A 19,767-nucleotide genomic window follows, 5' to 3' on the forward strand; every position below is an offset into this window, starting at 1 on the left:
TCGAACTCCTGACCTCAGGTGATCCACCTGCCTTGGCCTCCCAAAGTGCTGGGATTAAAGGTATGAGCCACTGCGTCCAGCCCTAAAAGACCCTTTCTATTGTGATTTATTCCCCAGGATATCTTGATAGAACTATTACTGTAAACCTAGAACAGAGGTCAGCAATCTTTTTCTGTAAAAGGTCAGATAGTAAATATCTTAGGCTTTGCAGATTTTATGGTCTCTGTGGCAGCTACTCAACGCTGTCACTGTAGCACAAAAGCAGCCAGAGGTAATAGTTACCCAGTGGGTCTGGCTACATTCCAGTAATACTTTATTTATAAAAATAGACCTCAAGGCAAATGGCCCGTGGGCAGTAGTTTGCTGACCTCCAGTCTAGGCACTGAAGTGAGTCTGGGGCCGGCTATAGATCCCATGTTAGCAGTGACATAAGCAGCTCGCCTCCATTTATTTTAGGGGGTGGGGAGAGAGTGACTAATACATTGCAACAAGCCAACTGCCTGCAAAAAAAATACTGGCTTCCCAGCTTGACCCAATGACTAAAAACAGCCACTCACACCACCGAAATTCAATATAAGTAGTTCTGTTTTTTCCCTCTGAAGTTGACACTGCAGGTGCTCTAATTTATCACAAAGTATTAATTAACTACGTAAGATGTACTTAGCGTTTCTGGGAGCCATGAGGAATGAAAAAACATGTCACAGCCCATGTTCTTAAGCGGTTTCCTTGGTGTTACTATGGTGCTAAGACACAGACACACAATCACAGTACTTTCAAACACCCACGGAGAGATTATTCAGTAAATGTGCGTGAGAAATTGGTTAGGCATTTGGAAAAAGATGAAACCTGGTTGGGAGGCTGAGGCGGGTGGATCACATCAGGAGTTCAAGACCAGCCTGGCCAACATGGCAAAACCCCGTCTCTGCTAAAAATACAAAAATTAGCCAGGTGTGGTGGCGCATGCCTGTAATCCCAGCTACTCAGGAGACTGAGGCAGGAGAATTGCTTAAGCCCGGGAGGCAAAAGGCTACAGTGAGCCGAAACGTGCCACTGCACTCCAGCCTGGGTGACAGAGTGAGACTCCGTCTCCAAAAAAAGTAAAATAAAATAAAAACAACTATGTGAGAAAATTTGTATAAACAAGATCAAAATAAATGGAGCAATTCTTTTTAATATATATGATGCATAATGAGTTAATCACTCAACTACAACAATCAATAGAAAATTATGAAAAGCCTAAAGAAAAGTGATACTTTACAGAAGTACAAATCACTGATTAATTTTAAGTACCTGAGTAGATGCTTTAAAAAAAAAAAAAAAATCCAGACTAAAAACAATTGGAAAAATCCGTCCCTTATGGACAGATGAGCATGTGTTGGGGTTGGGGTCACGTGCTCTCTGGCCACTCCTTCGGAGCCTGCTCCCTCCTGGAACCCAGCCACCTGCAGGGAGTCACTCCAGTCTTCAATCCCAACCCAGGACTTGCGAATGAAGAAGCCTCTGGATGATGTCAGCTCCCAGCCATTTTTTTTTTTTTTTGAAACATCTCGCTCTGTCGTCCAGGCTGGAGTGCAGTGGCGCGATCTTGGCTTACCGCAACCTCCACCTCTCGGGTTCAGGCAATTCTTCTGCCTCAGTCTCCCGAGTAGCTGAGAATACAGGCGCCCGCCACCACGCCAGGCTAATTTTTGTATTTTTAGTAGAGACGGGGTTTCACCGTGTTGGCCAGGATGGTCTCGATCTCCTGACCTCATGATCCACCCGCCTCGGCCTCCCAAAGTGTTGGGATTACAGGCATGAGCTACTGTGCCCAGCAGCTCCCAGTCATTTAAGTCACTCCCAGCCTTCAGGTCTTTCCAGCTGAGTCCCCAGGCACTGTGGAGCATAGAGAAGCTGCGCCCTGTAGGCTTTCTGAAGTCCCCTTACCCATAGACTCCATGAGCATAAAACATGGGTGGTTGTTTTGTGCAGAGTTTTTACTGGTTACCAAACAATGCCCACCCTCAACAAGGCAGCCGAAGTCATCCTTCACCTCTCTGATGAATGTACGAGGGGGAGCCACATCAGGAAGGATCTTGGAGGGCAAAGAGAACTTGAGAGCTCACCCAGATGCATATCCCGGGGAGGACCTTGCATCTGCAGCATGGTGACAACCTACGCTGCTGTGATCCAAGAAAGACCAAGGAAGTGGAGAAGGCTGGGAGCAGGAGAAGCAGCACTGGGCATAGGCAGTTAGGTGAGTGTCCAAGGCCAAAGATGGCTTCTCCAGCTCAAAGTCCACCTTAGAATGGCTCACACCTGTAATCCCAGCACTTTGGGAGGCTGAGGTGGGTGGATCACTTGAGGCCAGGAGTTCGAGACCAGCCTGTCCAACACGGTGAAACCCCATCTCTGCTAAAAATGCAAAAATTAGCCAGGCATGGTGGTGGGTGTCTGTAGTCCTAGCTACTCAGGAGGCTGAGGCAGGAGAATCACTTGAACCTGGGAGGTGGAAGTTGCAGTGAGCTGAGATCAAGCTGCTGTACTCCCGCCTGGGAAACAGAACAAGACTCCACCTCAAAAAAAAAAAAAAAAAAAAAAAAAAAAAAAAATTCACTCCAGAAAGTAGATTTATTTGGGAAGAATATTCATTGATCCAGGCTAAACAATAAGAGTATGTCTGGAGAAGGAACCGAGGAGTCAGGGTTTTTACTTGGCATATGGCACAGATAACTTGAAGGACATATTAGAGGAACTGACTAGAGCAGACAAGCCAGCGAGGGCAAGGACAGCCACAGGCAGGAGAGAGGGTGAGCAGCCACCTGGGAGTGGGGGAAGCAGCCCAGAGGAGGAAAGAGCAGGCCCCAGAGGGAGTGAGCCCAGGAGATCCGCCAGGCCCAGCACTGTTGAGGGACTTTAGGGAGCTCACACCTTCTCTGAGTCCCAGTTTCTTGAACAAATACTCTCAGTTGGGCACAGTGGCTCACGCCTGTAATCCCAGCACTTTGGGAGGCTGAGGCGGGTAAATCCCTTGAAGCCAGGAGTTCAAGACCAGCCTGGCCAACATGGTGAAACCCCATCTCTACTAAAAATGCAAAAATCAGCCGGGTGTGGTGGTGTACATCTGTAATTCCAGCTACTCGGGAGGTTGAGGCATAAGAATCGCTTGAGGCCGGGCGCGGTGACTGAAGCCTGTAATCCCAGCACTTTGGGAGGCCGAGGCGGGCAGATCACAAGGTCAGGAGATCGAGACCATCCTGGCTAACACAGTGAAACCCTGTCTCTACTAAAAATACAAAAAATTAGCCAGGCGTGGTGGCGGGCGCCTGTAGTCCCAGCTACTCGGGAGGCTGAGGCAGGAGAATGGCGTAAACCCGGGAGGCGGAGCTTGCAGTGAGCCGAAATCGCGCCACCGCACTCCAGCCTGGGCGACAGAGCGAGACTCCGTTCCAAAAAAAAAAAGAATCGCTTGAACCTGGGAGGGTGGAGGTTGCAGTGAACCAAGATTATGCTACTGCACTCCAGCCTGGGTGACGGAGCAAGACTCTGCCTCAAAAAAAACAAAAAAACCAAAACTCTCTCTCTCCCTTTAGGATGCTTCCTCTTTCCCATCATTCATCTTCTAATAAAAGTCCGAACACCTTAACAAATTTACAGGGCCCTGAAGACCTGCCTAGTCCTTTCTCCCTGTCACTGGCTGCACACACCCTGGAGTCCTGTTTGTAAAACTCTTAAACAGTAGGACCCTTTTCTCAATCACGCCTTCCTCTGCCTGGTGTGTTCCATCTCCACCATTGGCTCCGTCCCGTCATTCTGGCCCAAGTGAAAATTATTACCCCTCTGATCCCCTGGAAAATGCATTCCATCTGCCAATCACTGAGTTTTTTTCTTCTTTTTTATTGTACTTATAAATATCTGAATGCTATCTTCCTTCCCTTGCTAGCATTAAACCGGGCTCCATGAGGGCCAGGACCTTGCCTACCTTGTTCAGTGAGGTATTTTCAGGACCCAACATAGTGCTAGTAGATAGTCAGTAAATGCAGGAATTTGAGGCTGCAGTACCTCCTGTGACCATACTCTCTAAGCACTTGTTCTTCCTGAGCTCAAGCAATCCACCTGCCTCGGCCTCCCAAAATGCTGGGATTACAGGTGTGAGCCACAACGTCCGGCCTTGAAACACCCTATTGTTAATGCATTCATGGAGCTCCACTGTACCTCCTGTTCCCTCTGTAGGTTGTGTTAGTGTCACTCAACACTGCAGCTCAAGTATCCCGTACTTGTCAAGTAAAGTAACTTCCACTTAGGTAGGGAGCCCAACAGAGAGCTAGCAGCCTGGCTTATAAAAGTGGCTGCCCAACCTCAAGTCCTGATGAGACAATGTTGTGTGAAAATGGAAAATATTCTTGGCTTTTCTGGGCCTCAGTTTCCTTGTCTATAAAACGACAGTAATATAATGCAGGGTCGCTAGTTTGTTGGGTATGCACTGTGAAAACGTATCCACCTGTGACCTGCTGCACCTTAAGTTCTTGTTTCCAAAAGTGACAGGAAGAAGCTCAGCCCCAGGAAAACACAAAAACCAGTTGGATCCAGAGAGGCCTGAGTTGGAGCTGAACTTTGGCGAACTCTCTTCATTACCACACTAAAAATCCCCTGTCTGACCTGTGTGGTGACTAATGCCTGTAATCCTAGCACTTTAGGAGGCTTAGATGGGCGGATCACTTGAGCCTAGGAGTTTGAGACCAGCCTGGGTAACATAGCAAGACCCCGTATCAACAAAAAAATTTAAAAAATTGACTGGGCGTGGTGGTGCACACCCCTGTAGTCCCAGCCACTGTGGAGGCTGAGGCAGGAGAATTGCTTGAGCCGGGAGGTGGAGGTTGCAGGGAGCTGAGATTGCACGAATGCACTCCAGCCTGGGAGACAGAGTGAGACCCTATTTCAAAAACAAAACAAAAAAGGTTCAGTCATCTCCGATGGTGTCATCAAGGTGTTCAATGACATGAAGGTGTGTAAGTCTTTGACGCCAGAGAAGGTGAAGCAGCACAGGAAGGCGGTGCTCTTCTGCCTGAGTGAGGACAAGAAGAACATCATCCTGGGGGAAGGCAATGAGACCCTGGCGCGTGACGTGGGACAGACCATCCATGACCCTACACCACCTTTGTCGAGATGCTGCCAGGTAAGAACTGCCGCTATGCCCTCTATGCCACAATCTACGAGACAAAGAGAGCAAGGAGGAGGACCTGGTGTCTATCTTCTGGGCCCCTGAACCTGCACCCCTTATAAGCAAAATGATCTATGCCAGCTCCAAAAACGCCGTCAAGAAGAAGCTGACAGGGATCAAGCATGAATTACAAGCAAACTGCTTCGAGGAGGCCAAGGACTGCTGCACGCTGGCAGAGAAGCTGGGGGGCATTGCCTTCATCCCCCTGGAGGGGAAGCCCTTGTCAGCTCTTTCTGGCTCCCTGCCTGGAGCATCTGGCAGCCCCACCCCTGCCCTCAGGGGTTGCAGGCTGCCCCCTTCCTGCTAGACTGGAGGGGCTGGGGGGACCCCAGTAGGGGGAGGGCAATCCCTTTACCCCAGTTGCCAAACAGATCCCCCACCCCTGGGTTTTCCTCCTCCCTCCATCCCTGAGGGTTCTGGCCTTCCCAAACTGCTTTGGATCTTCTGATTCCTCTTGGGTTGAAGCAGATCAAGTTCCCCCAGGCACCCCAGTTGTGAGGGAGACTGTATTTTTTTTTAACAACACCCCCACTTCCCACCTGTTCCTCCCCCTTCCCATGCTGCCAACCTTTTTTTTTTTTTTTTTTTTTTTTTTTTTGAGACAGAGTCTCACTCTGTTGCCCAGGCTGGAGTGCAGTGGCACAATCACAGCTCACTGCAACCTCCACCTCCTGGATTCAAGCAATTTTCCTGCTTCAACCTCTCCAATAGCTGGGACTACAGGTGTGCACGGCCACACCCGGCTAATCTTTTGTATTTAAGTAGAGATGGGGTTTCACCGTGTTGTCCAGGCTGGTCTCAAACTCCTGAGTTCAGGCAATCTGCCCACCTCAGCCTCCCAGAGTGCTGGGATTACAGGCGTGAACCACCGCGCCTAGCCTCATGCTGCTAACTTCTTCTGTTTTTTCTTTTTTTTTTTGAGTTGAAGTCTTGCTCTGTCACCCAGACTGGAGTGCAGTGGCGCGATCTCAGCTCACTGCAAGCTCCGCCTCCTGGGTTCACACCATTCTCCTGCCTCAGACTCCTGAGTAGCTGGGACTATAGGCGCCCGCCACCACGCCTGGCTAATTTTTTGTATTTTTAGTAGTGACGGGGTTTCACCATGTTAGCCGGGATGGTCTCCATCTCCTGACCTCGTGATCTGCCCGCCTTGGCCTCCCAAAGTGCTGGGATTACACGTGTGAGCCACCGCACCCAGCCTTTGCTGCCAACTTCTAATCACAATAGTGACTCTGTGCTTGCCTAGTTCTGTGATAAATGGGATGTTGTGGAGATGACCCCTCCCTGTGCCAGCTGGTTCCTCTCGCTTTTCCCCTGGTCACAGCCACTGATGGAAGCAGAACCAGTAAGAAACCTACCATTTAAGTCCGGGCGCGGTGGCTCACACCTGTAATCCCAGCACTTTGAGAGGCCGAGGCGGGCGGATCACGAGGTCAGGAGATCAAGACCATCCTGGCTACGGTGAAACCTGTTCTCTATTTAAAAAAAAAAAAAAAAAATGCAAAAAATTAGCCAGGCGTGGTGGCGGCGCCTATAGTCCCATCTACTCGGGAGGCTGAGGCAGGAAAATGGCGTGAACCCGGGAGGCAGAGCTTGCGGTGAGTGGAGACCGTGCCACTGCACTCCAGCCTGGGCGACAGAGCGAGACTGTCTCAAAAAAAAAAAAAAAAAAAAAAAAAGCCGGGCACAGTGGCTCACACCTGTAATCCCAGTACTTTGGGAGGCCGAGGTGGGCAGATCACCCGAGGTCAGGAGTTCGAGACCAGCCTGATCAACCTGGAGAAACTCTACTAAAAATACAAAATCTCTACTAAAAATACAAAATTAGCTGGGCGTGGTGGTGCATGCCTGTAATCCCAGCTACTCGGGAGGCTGAGGCAGGGGAATCTCTTGCACCTAGGAGGCAGAGGTTGCAGTGAGCTGAGAGAGCACCATGGCACCCCAGCCTGGGTGACAGAGCAAGACTTTATCTCAAAAAAAAAAAAAAAAAAAAAAAAAAAAGACAATAATAGAAAGGCTCATTAATGGTGAAAAACAAATCCCCGCCTAGGAGAAGCTTATTCACAATTTTCTACACACGCGACCTATGTAGAAGTGTGCCTGCACTCCTTGACTCTACCTCTGCACACAATGACTCAGCTAACCAGCACAATAAATGCCCTGCGTTCACTTTTGTTCAGGGAGGCACTGCTTTGGGAACTATCCCCAGTGTCCTCCTTACTTGTTAGAATTAATAAAATCCCCTTTGAAATTCCTCCTTGGGAGTAGTCATTGGACCGTCACCCAGCAAGCGATCAAACCCACCCATTGTGTGGGTTAACTGTAGCAGTAGTTAGCCATAGAAAGTTGTGATGAGAAGCCAAATAATAAGCCTCCTTTAAAATAAAGAATATTTATTTTAGAATACAGCTTGGCACATAGTAAACATGCACATGGTTTAAATGACTTTATGTTAAGAAGTTACAGCTTTGGCATAAACATGTATGGTATAGAAGGACAAAAAGAGAATGACAGAAAATAACCAAATAGAGTGAATGCTGGGGAAATCGAATAATTTCTCTAATGACACAGATAAGGGCACTTCCAGATGAGCTTACCATGGTTCACGCTGGCTTCACTGGGTTCCACAGAGACAGCCTACAGGCCAGAGCTTCTCTAGGACTGAGCCCTAGATGGGACACCTGCCCACAGGCAGGGAGTGAAACCCACTCCTCAATGGCCCTCCCACATATACCACAGAAGACACTTAAAATATTGTCTCCAGCTCATCACACAACACCATCACACAAGCCAACCATTTCTTATTTAGAATATGGTTATATAGCTGGATGTGGTGGCTCATGCCTGTAATCCCAGCACTTTGGGAGGCTGAGGTGGGTGGATCACCTGAGGTCAGGAGTTGGAGACCAGCCTGGCCAACATGGTAAAACCCCATCTCTACTAAAAATACAAAAATTAGCCTAGTGTGGTGGCACATGCTTGTAATACCAGCCACCCAGGGAGTGCAGGCAGAAGAATCACTTGAACCCGGGAGGCAGAGGTTGCAGTGAGCCAAGATCGTGCCACTGCACTCCAGCCTGGGCAATAGAGCAAGACCTTGTCTCAAAAAAAAAAAAAAAAAAAAAAAAAAGGTGATAATTACATAACTGTCAAGAGCAGCCCACATTTTTCTTAGAAGAACACAAGAGCATGGAGCACAAAAAGTAAACTAGGAAGAGCCACCACTCTGCTGACACTGGTTGGAGCTGATCACCCCAGGCATCCCTGCTTCTCAGACTCCTCCAGCGTACACACAGGAGAAAACCAATCCCTTCTGCCAGCGTCTGACGCGTCTGTCAGAGCACACATCCTTCCCGACACGGGCTAGAGAGGACTACAGGGTCTGTCCTCAAGGCTGCTCCCATCCCTGGGGGCTGCTGACTCCAGGCAGCCAAACGTCTCCTGGGAGGCGTAGGTCATGTACACAAAGCCATCCTCATCCTTGTAGTCTCTGTAGATCTCTGCCATGGTTACGCTCGTGCTGACCAGGCTCTTGTTGTTCACCAGCAAGTAAAAGGCTTCCGTGGCTCTCAGGACCATGCGGCTCCTGGGATGGGCAGGAGGGTGGTGAGGGGGTGACCTGCGAGACAGCCCAGGGATCTGCAGCCTCGTGACACTCAAGAAGACTGAATTGCTCCCTCCTTCTTCCCTGAGATTTAGGAACTACAAGGCTTCCCATTTGGGTCAAAAGGGTGAGGCCATTCCATGGATGAAATATGAGAACATAAACAGGACGAGGAAACATGACAACACAAAAATGCTAAGCAAATAACTTCTGTTTGTTATGAAATTAAATCTATTGGGCTGGGTGCAGTGGCTCACGCCTATAATCCCAGCACTTTGGGAGGTCGAGGCGGGCAGATCACGAGGTCAAGAGATAGAGGCCATCCTGGCCAACATGGTAAAATCCAGTCTGTACTAAAAATACAAAAATTAGCTGGGCATGGTGGCATGCACCTGTAGTCTCAGCAACTAGGGAGGCTGAGGCAGGAGAACCAGGAGGCGGAGATTGCACTGAGCCGAGACTGCGCCACTGCACTCCAGCCTGGTGACAGAGCAAGGCTGCATCTCAAAAAAAAAAAAAAAAAAAAAAAAAAAAAAAAAAAAAAAAAAAGAAAGAAAGAAAGAAAGAAAATAAATTAAAGCTATTTCCCTAGAGGTACAAAGGTGATGCACAGTCTCTCTGACATTTCACCTTTTTTTTTTTTTTTTCTTTTTGATTCCCCTGCCTCAGCCTCCCAAGTAGCTGGGATTACAGGCACACAACACCACACCTGGGTAATTTTTGTATTTTTAGTAGAGATGGGGTTTTGCCATGTTGGCCAGGCTGGTCTCCAACTCCTGACCTCAAGTAATCCACCTGCCTTGGCCTCCCAAATTGCTGGGATTACAGTGTGAGCCACCGTGCTCAGCCCTAATCCTAACTTTCATTCTCCCTTGGCCACCTTCCATTCACACTGAACTGACCTTAACATGTAAGCTTGCCTAGAGAGAGGAAATCAGAATGCTCTTAAACAACTCAGTAAGACAAAATAAAAAGAGGCCTGGGCAACATGGTGAGACCCTCATCTCTACAAAACATTTTTAAAATTAGCTGGGCACAGTGGTGCTTGCCTGTAGTCCCAGCTACTCAGGAGGCTGAGATGGGAGGATCACCTGAGCCCAGAAGGTCAAGGCTGCAGTAAACTAAGATCACACCACTGCACTCCAGCCTTGGCGACAGAGCTAAATAAAGCAAAATAAAAAGACACTCATTCATCGTGTGTTCTCAAAGAAACAGGCTGCAACAGCGACGCAGTTTCCCAGCCCTTTTCAACCCTGTTGAAAACTTACTCATCGGGTCTATTTACTTTACTCCGAGATCATTTTTTACTGAATCCATGTGTCAAGTGACGTCCTTTAAGCTTCAAGAATAGCTGCCTGTTCTTTGCTGTACCTCTGGCTTAACCAAAGGAGGAGTGTGTTTGGGAGATGCTTTTCTCTCTGTGTTCTGAGCAGGGAACGTTTCTTTCGGAGAAAAGTCCCCACCCCCAGGCGCACATACACTTGGAAAAGGTACTGTTCTCTGCAAGGGACACGCAGACTCCGTTTCGGACAGGATCTGAAACAAAGGATCTGCTGGACTAGCTTGAGAGCCAAGACTACTTTAGGAAATTCTTAGAAATGTTGGCAGCTCTTTTTTGTTGTTGTTGTTGTTGTCTGAGAGATTCTCCTTACCTATTTAAAATAGAGTAAATCTTTTTTTTTTTTTTTTTTTTTGAGACAGAGTTTCACGCTTGTTGCCCAGGCCAGAGTGCAGTGGCACGATCTCGGCTCACTGCAACCTCCGCCTCCCAGGTTCAAGTTATTCTCCTGCCTCAACCTCCCAAGTAGCTGGGATTACAGGCACCTGCCACCACCACGCCTGGCTAATTTTCGTATATTTAGTAGAGACGGGGTTTCACCACGTTGCTCAGGCTGGTCTCGAACTCCTAACCTCAGGCAATCCACCTGCCTCAGCCTTCCTAAGTGCTGGGATTACAGGTGTGAGCCACTGCGCCCAGGTTTAAAATAGAGTCATTCTAAGAGCATCTTTTCAGGGTACTAGTGAATCTAAAAGATGACTTCAGAAAAATCCCTTTCCTCTGCTCCCCCGCGACATACCCCTTTCCCCAAAATAAAACCGTCAAAGGACGAAAGCGAACAGCCGGGCACACCCCGCGCACACCCCGCGCACCTTCCTCCCCGGCATGCTCTGCGCCACCTACCGGATGATGCTGAGGAACTGGGTCATGGTCAGCTCCTGCGGGACCAGGAACTTGGTTTTGTCCAGCAGGGGCAGGAACGTCTCCCTGGGGTAGCGCTCCACTACCACCTGTCAAGAGTGTCCATCCTTAAGAATGTGACTCAGCGTGAGTCTTAGGAACTTGGAACAGAGAGAGGGAAGCTGTTGGCTGCTCTTGGCTTCCTCAAAGAACAGGCTCGGAACCCCACCCCCACGCCCCCCAGCGGAAGTCCAATGCTGTCTTACCGGGATCTTGTTGGGGAACTTTGCCCGGATTCCAGCAACTTCCTCTTGTCTGATTGCTGTGAATGTTTCAAGCACAAGGGAAGAAGCAAAGATCAAGAGAAGGCCAGATCCTCTCCTCTCTTTCGAGTAACCCAGAAAACTACCCCAAGAAATTTACCCAAGCTCTTCCTCTGCTTGAAAGGTCTGACGCTTGGGATTTTCTGTGGAGGCGGCATTTCACTCAACAGCTGTGTCTGTTTTAAAAAGGAAAAAAAAATGTCCCGCAACCAGGAACCTAACTCATTCCTCCAGCTGCTTCCAAACTGCCTGCAGGAGCTTGAAGGAGGCCCTTATGTAGGGCTGAGTGACATCAGGCCTCTCCTCTCCTCCCCTCTCCCCACTCCCCCTCCCTGGGCAGCAGGAGGTCAGTTCTGATGGAAATGGAATCGCCACCTGCTTGCTGGTCAGAGAAAGCCACTTTGTTCATGACCAGTTCAAGATGTTTCTTTGCAAAAGAAATTAGGGTTTGTAATAAAATCATTGGCTGGGCAGCGGACTGTGGAGAGGTAAAACTGCCTTGTGCTGGGACGTTTTTGTACTTCAATAGCAAGGGGAGTCCAAGCTGGATCCACCTCAGCCTGAAGTGTGCTGTGTAATTCTCACAATGGTCCATGCCCTTTTTCACAGAAGGAAACCTATACTAAGAAAGGTGAAGTGATTTGCCCGAGGGCACACAGCTAGTAAGAGAGGGAGTATGGATTAAAACCTAGAGTTGTATGCCGGGTGCAGTGGGCCACACCTGTAATCCCAGCACCTGGGAGGCCGAGGCGGGTGGATCACCTGGCCAACATGCTGAAATCCCATCTCTACTAAAAATACAAAAATTAGCCGGGTATGGTGGCGGGCACCTGTAATCCCAGCTACTCAGGAGGCTGAGGTGGGAGAATTGCTTGAACCCAGGAGGCAGAGGTTGCAGTGAGCCAAGATCACACCATTGCACTCCAGCCTGGGCAACAAGAGTGAAACTTCATCTCAAACAAACAAACAAACCTAGAGTTGTTACAAGGAAGTCCAAGTACTTCCAATGTACTCTGGTGTACTCCAAGCCCAATATACCCCGGTATACTCCAAGTCCAGTATACTCCAGTATATTCTGTCACTTAGTTTTCTCTGGGATAAAAGAAGGAAGGAAGGACAGTTGTCCCCAAGATCTCACTTTTGGAGTTAAGAAACTGGGCCTCTGGTCATACATAGGGGAAACCAAACTCCATTTCTCCTATATTCTCACAACACAGATCACTTTTGACACTAGATGTGCATGTGTGTGTGTGGGTTGGGGAGATTCCCCATACACCGAGCAATGGGTCCTGCAGTGGACACCAGCTCGGTCTCCTCCAATCCAGCTCTGACACTGTCTACCTGGAGACAGCGTCAGATCCCACGGGCTGCGGGCTCTGTCCCACAAGACTGTCCCCCACTTGCAATGCCAGTTGCAAGCCCCAAGTTGTGTTTGTTGTCTGTTCGTTTTTTTGAAACAGGGTCTTGCTCTGTTGCCCAGGCTGGAGTGTAGTGGCACGATCTCAGCTCACTGCAATCTCTGCCTCCTGAGTTCAAGCGATTTCTCCCAAGTAGCTGGGATTACAGGCACGTGACACCACACCTGGCTAATTTTTGTATTTTTAGTAGAGAGGGGGTTTCGCCATGTTGGCTAGGCTGGTCTCAAACTCCTGACCTGATGATCCTCCTGTCTTGGCCTCCCAAAGAGCTGGGATTACAGGCATGAGCCACAGTGCCCGGACCCTAGCTTGTTTTCCCTGTGCTTCTGATCTATGGGATATACGTCAGGCTTCCGATAGCCCCCACCTTGGGTTTCATTAATTGGCTGGAATGACTCACAGAACTCAGGGAAACACATTCACCGGCTTCTTACAGAGGATATCACGAAGGATACAGATGAAGAGATGCATAGGGCGAGGTGTGGGGGAAGGGCATGCTACCCTCCAGGAACCTCCACATGTTCAGCTACCAGAACCTAGGCCTTCTGGGTTTTTATGAAGGCTTCATTATGTAGGCAAGATTGATCACTGGCCACTGGTAATCAATTTGACTTTCAACCGCTCTACCCTCCCCAGAGGCTGGAGGTGGGGCTAAAAATTCCAACCCTCTAATCTCACTTTTGTCTTTCTGGCTTCCAGCCCCCATCCAGAAGCCACCCAGGGGCTGACAGCCATCAGTCCACTGATGAGCAAAAAAAGACACTTACTGCTGGGAGCAGCGGCTCACGCCTGTAATCCCAGCACTTCGGGAGGCTAAGGTGGGTGGATCACTTGAGGTCAGGAGTTCGAGACCCGCTTGGCCAACATGGCGACCCTGTCTCTACTAAAATACAAGAAAATTAGCTGGGCGTGGTGGTGGTTGCCTGTAATCCCAACTACTCAAGAGACTGAGGTAGGAGAATCACTTGAACCTGGGAGGCAGAGCTTGCAGTGAGCCGAGATTGTGCCACTGCATTTCAGCCTGGGCAACGGAGCGAGACTCCGCCTCAGAAAAAAAAATAAAAATTAAAAATTAAAAAAAAGAAACACCTATCACTTTGAAAATTCCAAGGATTCCATCGCGCACAGTGGCTCACACCTGTAATCCCAGCACTTTAGGAGGCCGAGGTGGGCAGATCACCTGAGGTCAGGAGTTCGAGACCCACTTGGCCATCATAGTGAAACCCCTCTCTTCACTAAAAATACAAAAATTTGCCAGGCATGGTGGTGGGTGCCTGTAATCCCAGCTACTCAGGATCCTGAGGTAGGAGAATCACTTGAAGCCAGGAGGCGGAGGTTGAAGTAAGCCAAGATTGCACCACTGCACTCCAACCTGGGCAACGGAGTGAGGCTTCGTCTCAGAAACAAAAAAAACAGAAACAAAAAAAGAAAATTCCAAGAGTTTTTAGAAGTTGTATGCCAGGAAATTGAATGAAAACTAAACATGTATTTCTCAATATCACAGGGCCTGAGAAATTAATCCCTTGCCTGGGATCAAAGGGACTAGGAAGGGCAAGACACAGCTCTTCCAGTTCCCGGGGCCAGGGGTTGCTTTGCGGTACTTATGCTCATCCAGGTAGCCTTTCAGACTCTGCACAGCCAGAAGGCTTGCGTTTCCTTTGTCAGCAGTGTGTGCCAGGATTTTCTGTAGTCGTTCAGCAGTGAAGAGTCTTAAAATGAATGAAATGTGACAAAGGAGAAGGAGATAGTACATTTGCTGGGTGAACTGAAGGGCCTGACTCTTGGGGCTTTAGGTCAATGATAAGAAATAGATGTCGGCCGGGCGCGGTGGCTCAAGCCTGTAATCCCAGCACTTTGGGAGGCCGAGACGGGCGGATCACGAGGTCAGGAGATCGAGACCATCCTGGCTAACACAGTGAAACCCTGTCTCTACTAAAAAAAAAAAAAAAATACAAAAAACTAGCCGGGCGAGGTGGCGGGCGCCTGTAGTCCCAGCTACTCGGGAGGCTGAGGCAGGAGAATGGAGTAAATCCGGGAGGCGGAGCTTGCAGTGAGCCGAGATCTGGCCACTGCACTCCAGCCTGGGTGACAGAGCAAGACTCTGCCTCAAAAAAAAAAAAAAAAAAAAAAAAGAAATAGATGTCAAGAGATTAAATGATGGCATCATTCAAGAGATAAGTGGCCTCATCCTCTTTCTCTGTCTTAAAAAAGAAGGCATCCCATCAGGTGTGAATAGTAAGAGCAGGTGTGCAGTGCTCTGCGTCAAAGTACCTCTCAAATCTGCAACCTCACGTAAACTTTCCCAGCTGCCTTGCAGGTGGGACAGGCAGGCGGGATGCTCACACTGCTCAGGTCTAGATCATTCAGCCAGAATGCAAACTGCGCCGGGATCCAACCCAGACTGGCCAATCTCCAGGGGCAGCCCAGACTCTAAGACCAGGCAAAGTTGGTTCCAAGCCAGGCCCTCTCACCTATGCACCTTAATTTCTGATCTTGGATACATGGCTTCACTTTACTAAATATGGCTTTTAATGGTTATGGTCATCTGTAACTCAGAATAGTTCTCTGAGGCTTAAATGAACTGGATTCTGTAAAGCAGCTAGCACAGTGCCTGCCACTGTTCCTCAGTATATGCATCTTCCCCTCACTTCCCCAAGCCATGGTTCCCCCAAATCTTTATAATCCCAAGAAACTTTATGTGCATTCAGGTCTGAATGCTGAAGGCAGAGGTAGGAGGAAATAGCGCTCAGCTGGGGCCGGGAGGAAATAAATCCCAGCTGTGGTGTTTGGTCAATGATTATAAGGGCTTTGAGATGCTTCCTAACCTTGCATTTGGCTTTCTGGGCCGAGGCATGGGGATTGCTATCTAGTCCAAGCAGCTTGCCTCTCAGATGGAAGGGAGATGAAGGAGGTAATAGAATGAAGCACTGGGAAAAAACAAAATGCGGCAACATTTCCAGAATCCATCATCTTCCAGGCAGAGGAATGGGCTGGATCTTTCTTCTCTTTTATTTATTTTTTCTTTTTTTGGCGAGGGAGGGGTGGTGGAGACGGCGTTTGGCTCTTGTTGCCCATGCTGGGGTGCAATGGCACGATCTCGGCTCACCGCAAATTCCGCCTTCCAGGTTCAAGTGATTTACCTGCCTCAGCCTCCGGAGTAGCTGGGATTACAGGCATGCGCCACCACGCCCAGCTAATTTTGTATTTTTAGTAGAGATGGGGTTTCTCCATGTTGGTCAGGCTGGTCTCAAACTCCGGACCTCAGGTGATCCATCCGCCTTGGACTCCCAAAGTGCTGGAATTACAGGTGTAAGCCACGGTGCCTGGCCTATTTTTGTCTTTTATTTTTTTTTGGAGGGAGTTGAAAGCCATATTTTGAGGGGAGCAGTGTCTGGGTTGTCGTCTGATGGCATCGTGCTCCTGGCTGGTGCTCCTGTGGCAGTGGAGTGAGGCCTAGGTGGCTAGGAGGTGACCAAAGCCACATACTATGGATGCTACGTGGATCATGGGGAAGGAAATAGGAACAGTCCTGTGGAGAACAGCTGAAGCAAGAGTGCCCTCGCTTGATTAGGAGGTTTGTCTATCAAGATTTTAATTTCATTTTTGTTTTGTTTTGTTTTGTTTTTTTGAGACAGGGTCTCACTCTGTTGCCCAGCCTGGAGTAGAGTGGGATGACCACAGGTCAGTGTGGCATCAAACTTCTGGCTCAGGTGATCCTCTTGGCTCAGCCTCCCAAGTAGCTGAGACCATAGGCTCACACCACCATGCCTGGCTAATTTTTAAAAATTATTTGTAGAGATGGGGTCTCCCTATGTTGCAGAGGTAGAAGGTAATAGCGCTCAGCTGGGGCCGGGAGAAAATAAATCCCAGCTGTGGTGTTTGGTCCATGATTATAAGGGCTTTGAGATGCTTCCTAACCTTGTGTTTGGCTTTCTGGGCCGAGGCATGGGGATTGCTATCTAGTCCAAGCAGGCTTGCCTCTCAGATGGAATGGAGATGAAGGAGGTAATAGAATGAAGCACTGGGAAAAAGCAAAATGTTTTTTCCCTATGTTGCCTAGGCTGGCCTCATACTCCTGGACTCAAACAGTCCTTCTGCCTCAGCCTCCCAAAGTGCTGGGATTACAGGCATGAGCCACCATGTCCAGTCTACTAATATTTTAGTAAACACAAACCCGGCCGGGTGCAGTGGCTCATGCCTGTAATCCCAGCACTTTGGGAGGCTGAACTGAGAAGATTGCTTCAAGACAGGAGTTTGAGACTGGTCTGGGCAACAAGAGCGAAATGTTGTCCAAAAAAAAAAAAGACTGGGAGCGGTGGCTCACGCCTGTAATCCCAGCACACTTTGGGAGGCTGAGGCAGGTGGATCACGAGGTCAGGAGTTTGAGACCAGCCTGGCCAGCATGGTGAAACCCCTTCTCTACTGAAAATACAAAAAATTAGCTGGGCATGATGGCACCTGCCTGTAGTCCCAGCTACTTGGGAGGCTGAGGCAAGATAATTGCTTGAACACGGCAGGTGGAGGTTGCAGTGAGCCAAGATCATGCCATTGCACTCCAACCTGAGTGACAGAGCGAGACTCCATCTCAATTTAAAAAAAAAAAAAAGTTCACAAAACTTGTCTGTATTCTTATCTGTAGTAGGCAGTCTTGTGAATATGCAACAGACTTGATATGCAAATGGAGCTTTAAGATGAGGTTCTGAAAGGATCACCAGTCCTTGCCACCATCGCCGCAGCCAGTCCTTGCCACCATCGCCACAGCCAGCCCTTACTGTGTATAGATTTGAGAGCCACAGTGGCCTGTCCGACTCCTGATGTTGGCTTTGCCCTGGTTCCCCAATTCTCTCCTTGCTCTCTTTGCTTTTCTGGGATGATTTTTAATCATTCCTGAGGAGTTTCCTAAGGTGACTCAGCTTTTGCAATGTGATTAAAAATAAGATTGTCTCTTGGCAAGTGTGGACGTCTGAGGCTCAGGAAGTGACTGGGATAGATCAAGTTTGCTCCCTGTGGCTGTTGTCATTCATCCTTCCTGGCTACAAGCTCTGATATAGGGAGAAACAAGTTTGGGAACTCTAACAACATGGAAGTGAAATGTGTACACCTAAAATAAGAGGTTGGCTGGGTGTGGTGGCTCACGCCTATAGTCCCAGCACTTTGGGAAGCCAAGGCAGAAGGATTGCTTGAGCCCAGGAGTTCAAGACTAGCCTGGGCAACATAGCAAGACCCTGTCTCTACAAAAAATAAATTTAAAATGAGCCAGGCGTGGGGGCATGTGCCTGTGGTCCCAGCTACCTGGGAGGCTGAGGAGGGAGGATTGCTTGAGCCTGGAAGGTTAAGGTTGAAATGAGCCATGAACACACTGCTGCTCTCCAGCCTGGGTGACAGAGCAAGATCCTGGCTCAAAACTAAAATAATAAAAATAAAATGGACTGCTGCAGGTTAGAGAGATGTGTCCATTTTATAGAGGAGACAGATGATCAAACCTGCTTCAGAATGTTGCCTGACTCCTTCGTTAAAACTTCACTGGGCTTTGTGGCTTCTCAAAGTAGGGGAGATCTGAGATTCAGGACAGTGGGGGGACCCTACTGCTGCAGAGAGTTCCGAAACCTCCCAGTCTTGATCATACTCGCAGGATAGGAAGGCACTGCTCACAAGCTCCAGCTAGACAACTGAAAATCAAACTTTATTTCATTCCATTTTATTTTTACTTTTATTGTCACGTGCCCTTTAAGATGCTACTTACTGGCTGGGCGCAGTGGCTCACGGCTGTAATCCCAATACTTTGGGAGGCCAAGGCAGGTAGATTGCTTGAGGTCAGGAGTTCAAGACCAGTCTGAACAACATGGTGAAACCCCGTCCCTATTAAGAAATATATATACAAAAATTAGCCAGGCGTGGTGGCGCACGCCTGTAATCCCAGCTACTCGGGAGGCTGAGGCAGGAGAATCCCTTGAAGCCAGGCAGTGGAGGTTGAAGTGAGCTGAGATCGCGCTATTGCACTCCAGCCTGGGTGACAGAGCAAGACTCTATCTCAAAAAACAAACTAACAAACAAAGATGCTACTTACCCGTAATACTTATGTATCTGATCAACATGGGATAAAAACATTTTATTTAAGAGTCAGGCCATCCAATGAAATAAATGATTCTGGTTCCCAGTCCCAAATGACCCACAGAATCATGCAGTCACGTGAGCTCAAAATCTGCTTCGTTAACTGGTGAAATGGTTTTAGAACTGGCAATTTTGCTATCCTACCCCAAGGCAGGATTTTAAAAAGTCCATAATAGCTATTACATGACTGCGGGCAACCCTCCATCTGTGCATCCCCAGTAGCTAGCACAGAGCCTGGCACACAGTACATGCTTATAGAAGTTGAATAGATTTATCTGCATGCAAATTGCTAACAGGGAAAACTGCCCAGTTACAGAGTGCTGTGAAGTCCAGCAAGCAGGAAAGGCAAACTCATATCCAGAATACATGTTGATTACATGCAAAATGAATTGCAACCCCTCATACTGGGTAGAATGAGGCCCAAGTTGTCTACATGTAACTGAGTTGTTTCCTCGAGGACTGTGCTATGTCACGGCCTCAGCACTGGTCTCTGTTGTTGAGTGATTGGACATTTGGCAACAGTGTAGCTACATCAGGCCTGGTGAGTTGGGGTCCATACCGCTGAGCTCATGCATAACCTCTATCCCTGCCACCATGGATACTCCCTCTTTCATTTCTTGTTCCAGTCTTGGGAGAAGTAGGGGATGGTGGCCAAAGTCAACTGGTCAACTAGACAAACTGTAGTGCCTCCTCCACGTGGATGTTCTCCATGTGGGCATGAACGTGTGACACATAGATCTTTACATTTCATGTCTATGCCCACAGATCCATACTTATGCCCCTTCCCCAGACCTTTGTTTTTAAAATCTCTGATCTTCAAGTTTGTCTTCTTTAAGCCCCTGACCAACAATCAAGTCATCTGCCAGAGCCCATGAATCTGTATTTACCCAAGTAAAGCACTGGGTGTACTGCCCAAAGTTCTGCCCATCGGG

At 48.6% G+C, this 19,767-nt stretch overlaps 1 protein-coding gene and 1 pseudogene across 1 annotated transcript; one reads left to right on the forward strand and one right to left on the reverse strand.

Moving 5' to 3' along the window:
* The first annotated feature begins 1,993 nt into the window (after positions 1-1,993).
* LOC103230860 (cofilin-1 pseudogene) lies at positions 1,994-5,507 on the forward strand (annotated as a pseudogene).
* A 2,105-nt stretch (positions 5,508-7,612) lies between these two features.
* Positions 7,613-11,553, reverse strand: MAP1LC3C (microtubule associated protein 1 light chain 3 gamma). The gene is made up of 4 exons (XM_007989949.3): positions 11,407-11,553; positions 11,250-11,305; positions 10,987-11,093; positions 7,613-8,786 (listed from the first exon to the last, which is right to left on the reverse strand). The coding sequence occupies exons 1-4, from the start codon at positions 11,462-11,464 to the stop codon at positions 8,564-8,566; spliced, it is 444 nt and encodes a 147-aa protein (XP_007988140.1). The 5' UTR covers positions 11,465-11,553; the 3' UTR covers positions 7,613-8,563.
* Positions 11,554-19,767: the final 8,214 nt, after the last annotated feature.

Source organism: Chlorocebus sabaeus, chromosome 25 (genome assembly GCF_047675955.1).
Source record: "Chlorocebus sabaeus isolate Y175 chromosome 25, mChlSab1.0.hap1, whole genome shotgun sequence".
NCBI classification, from domain to species: domain Eukaryota; kingdom Metazoa; phylum Chordata; class Mammalia; order Primates; family Cercopithecidae; genus Chlorocebus; species Chlorocebus sabaeus.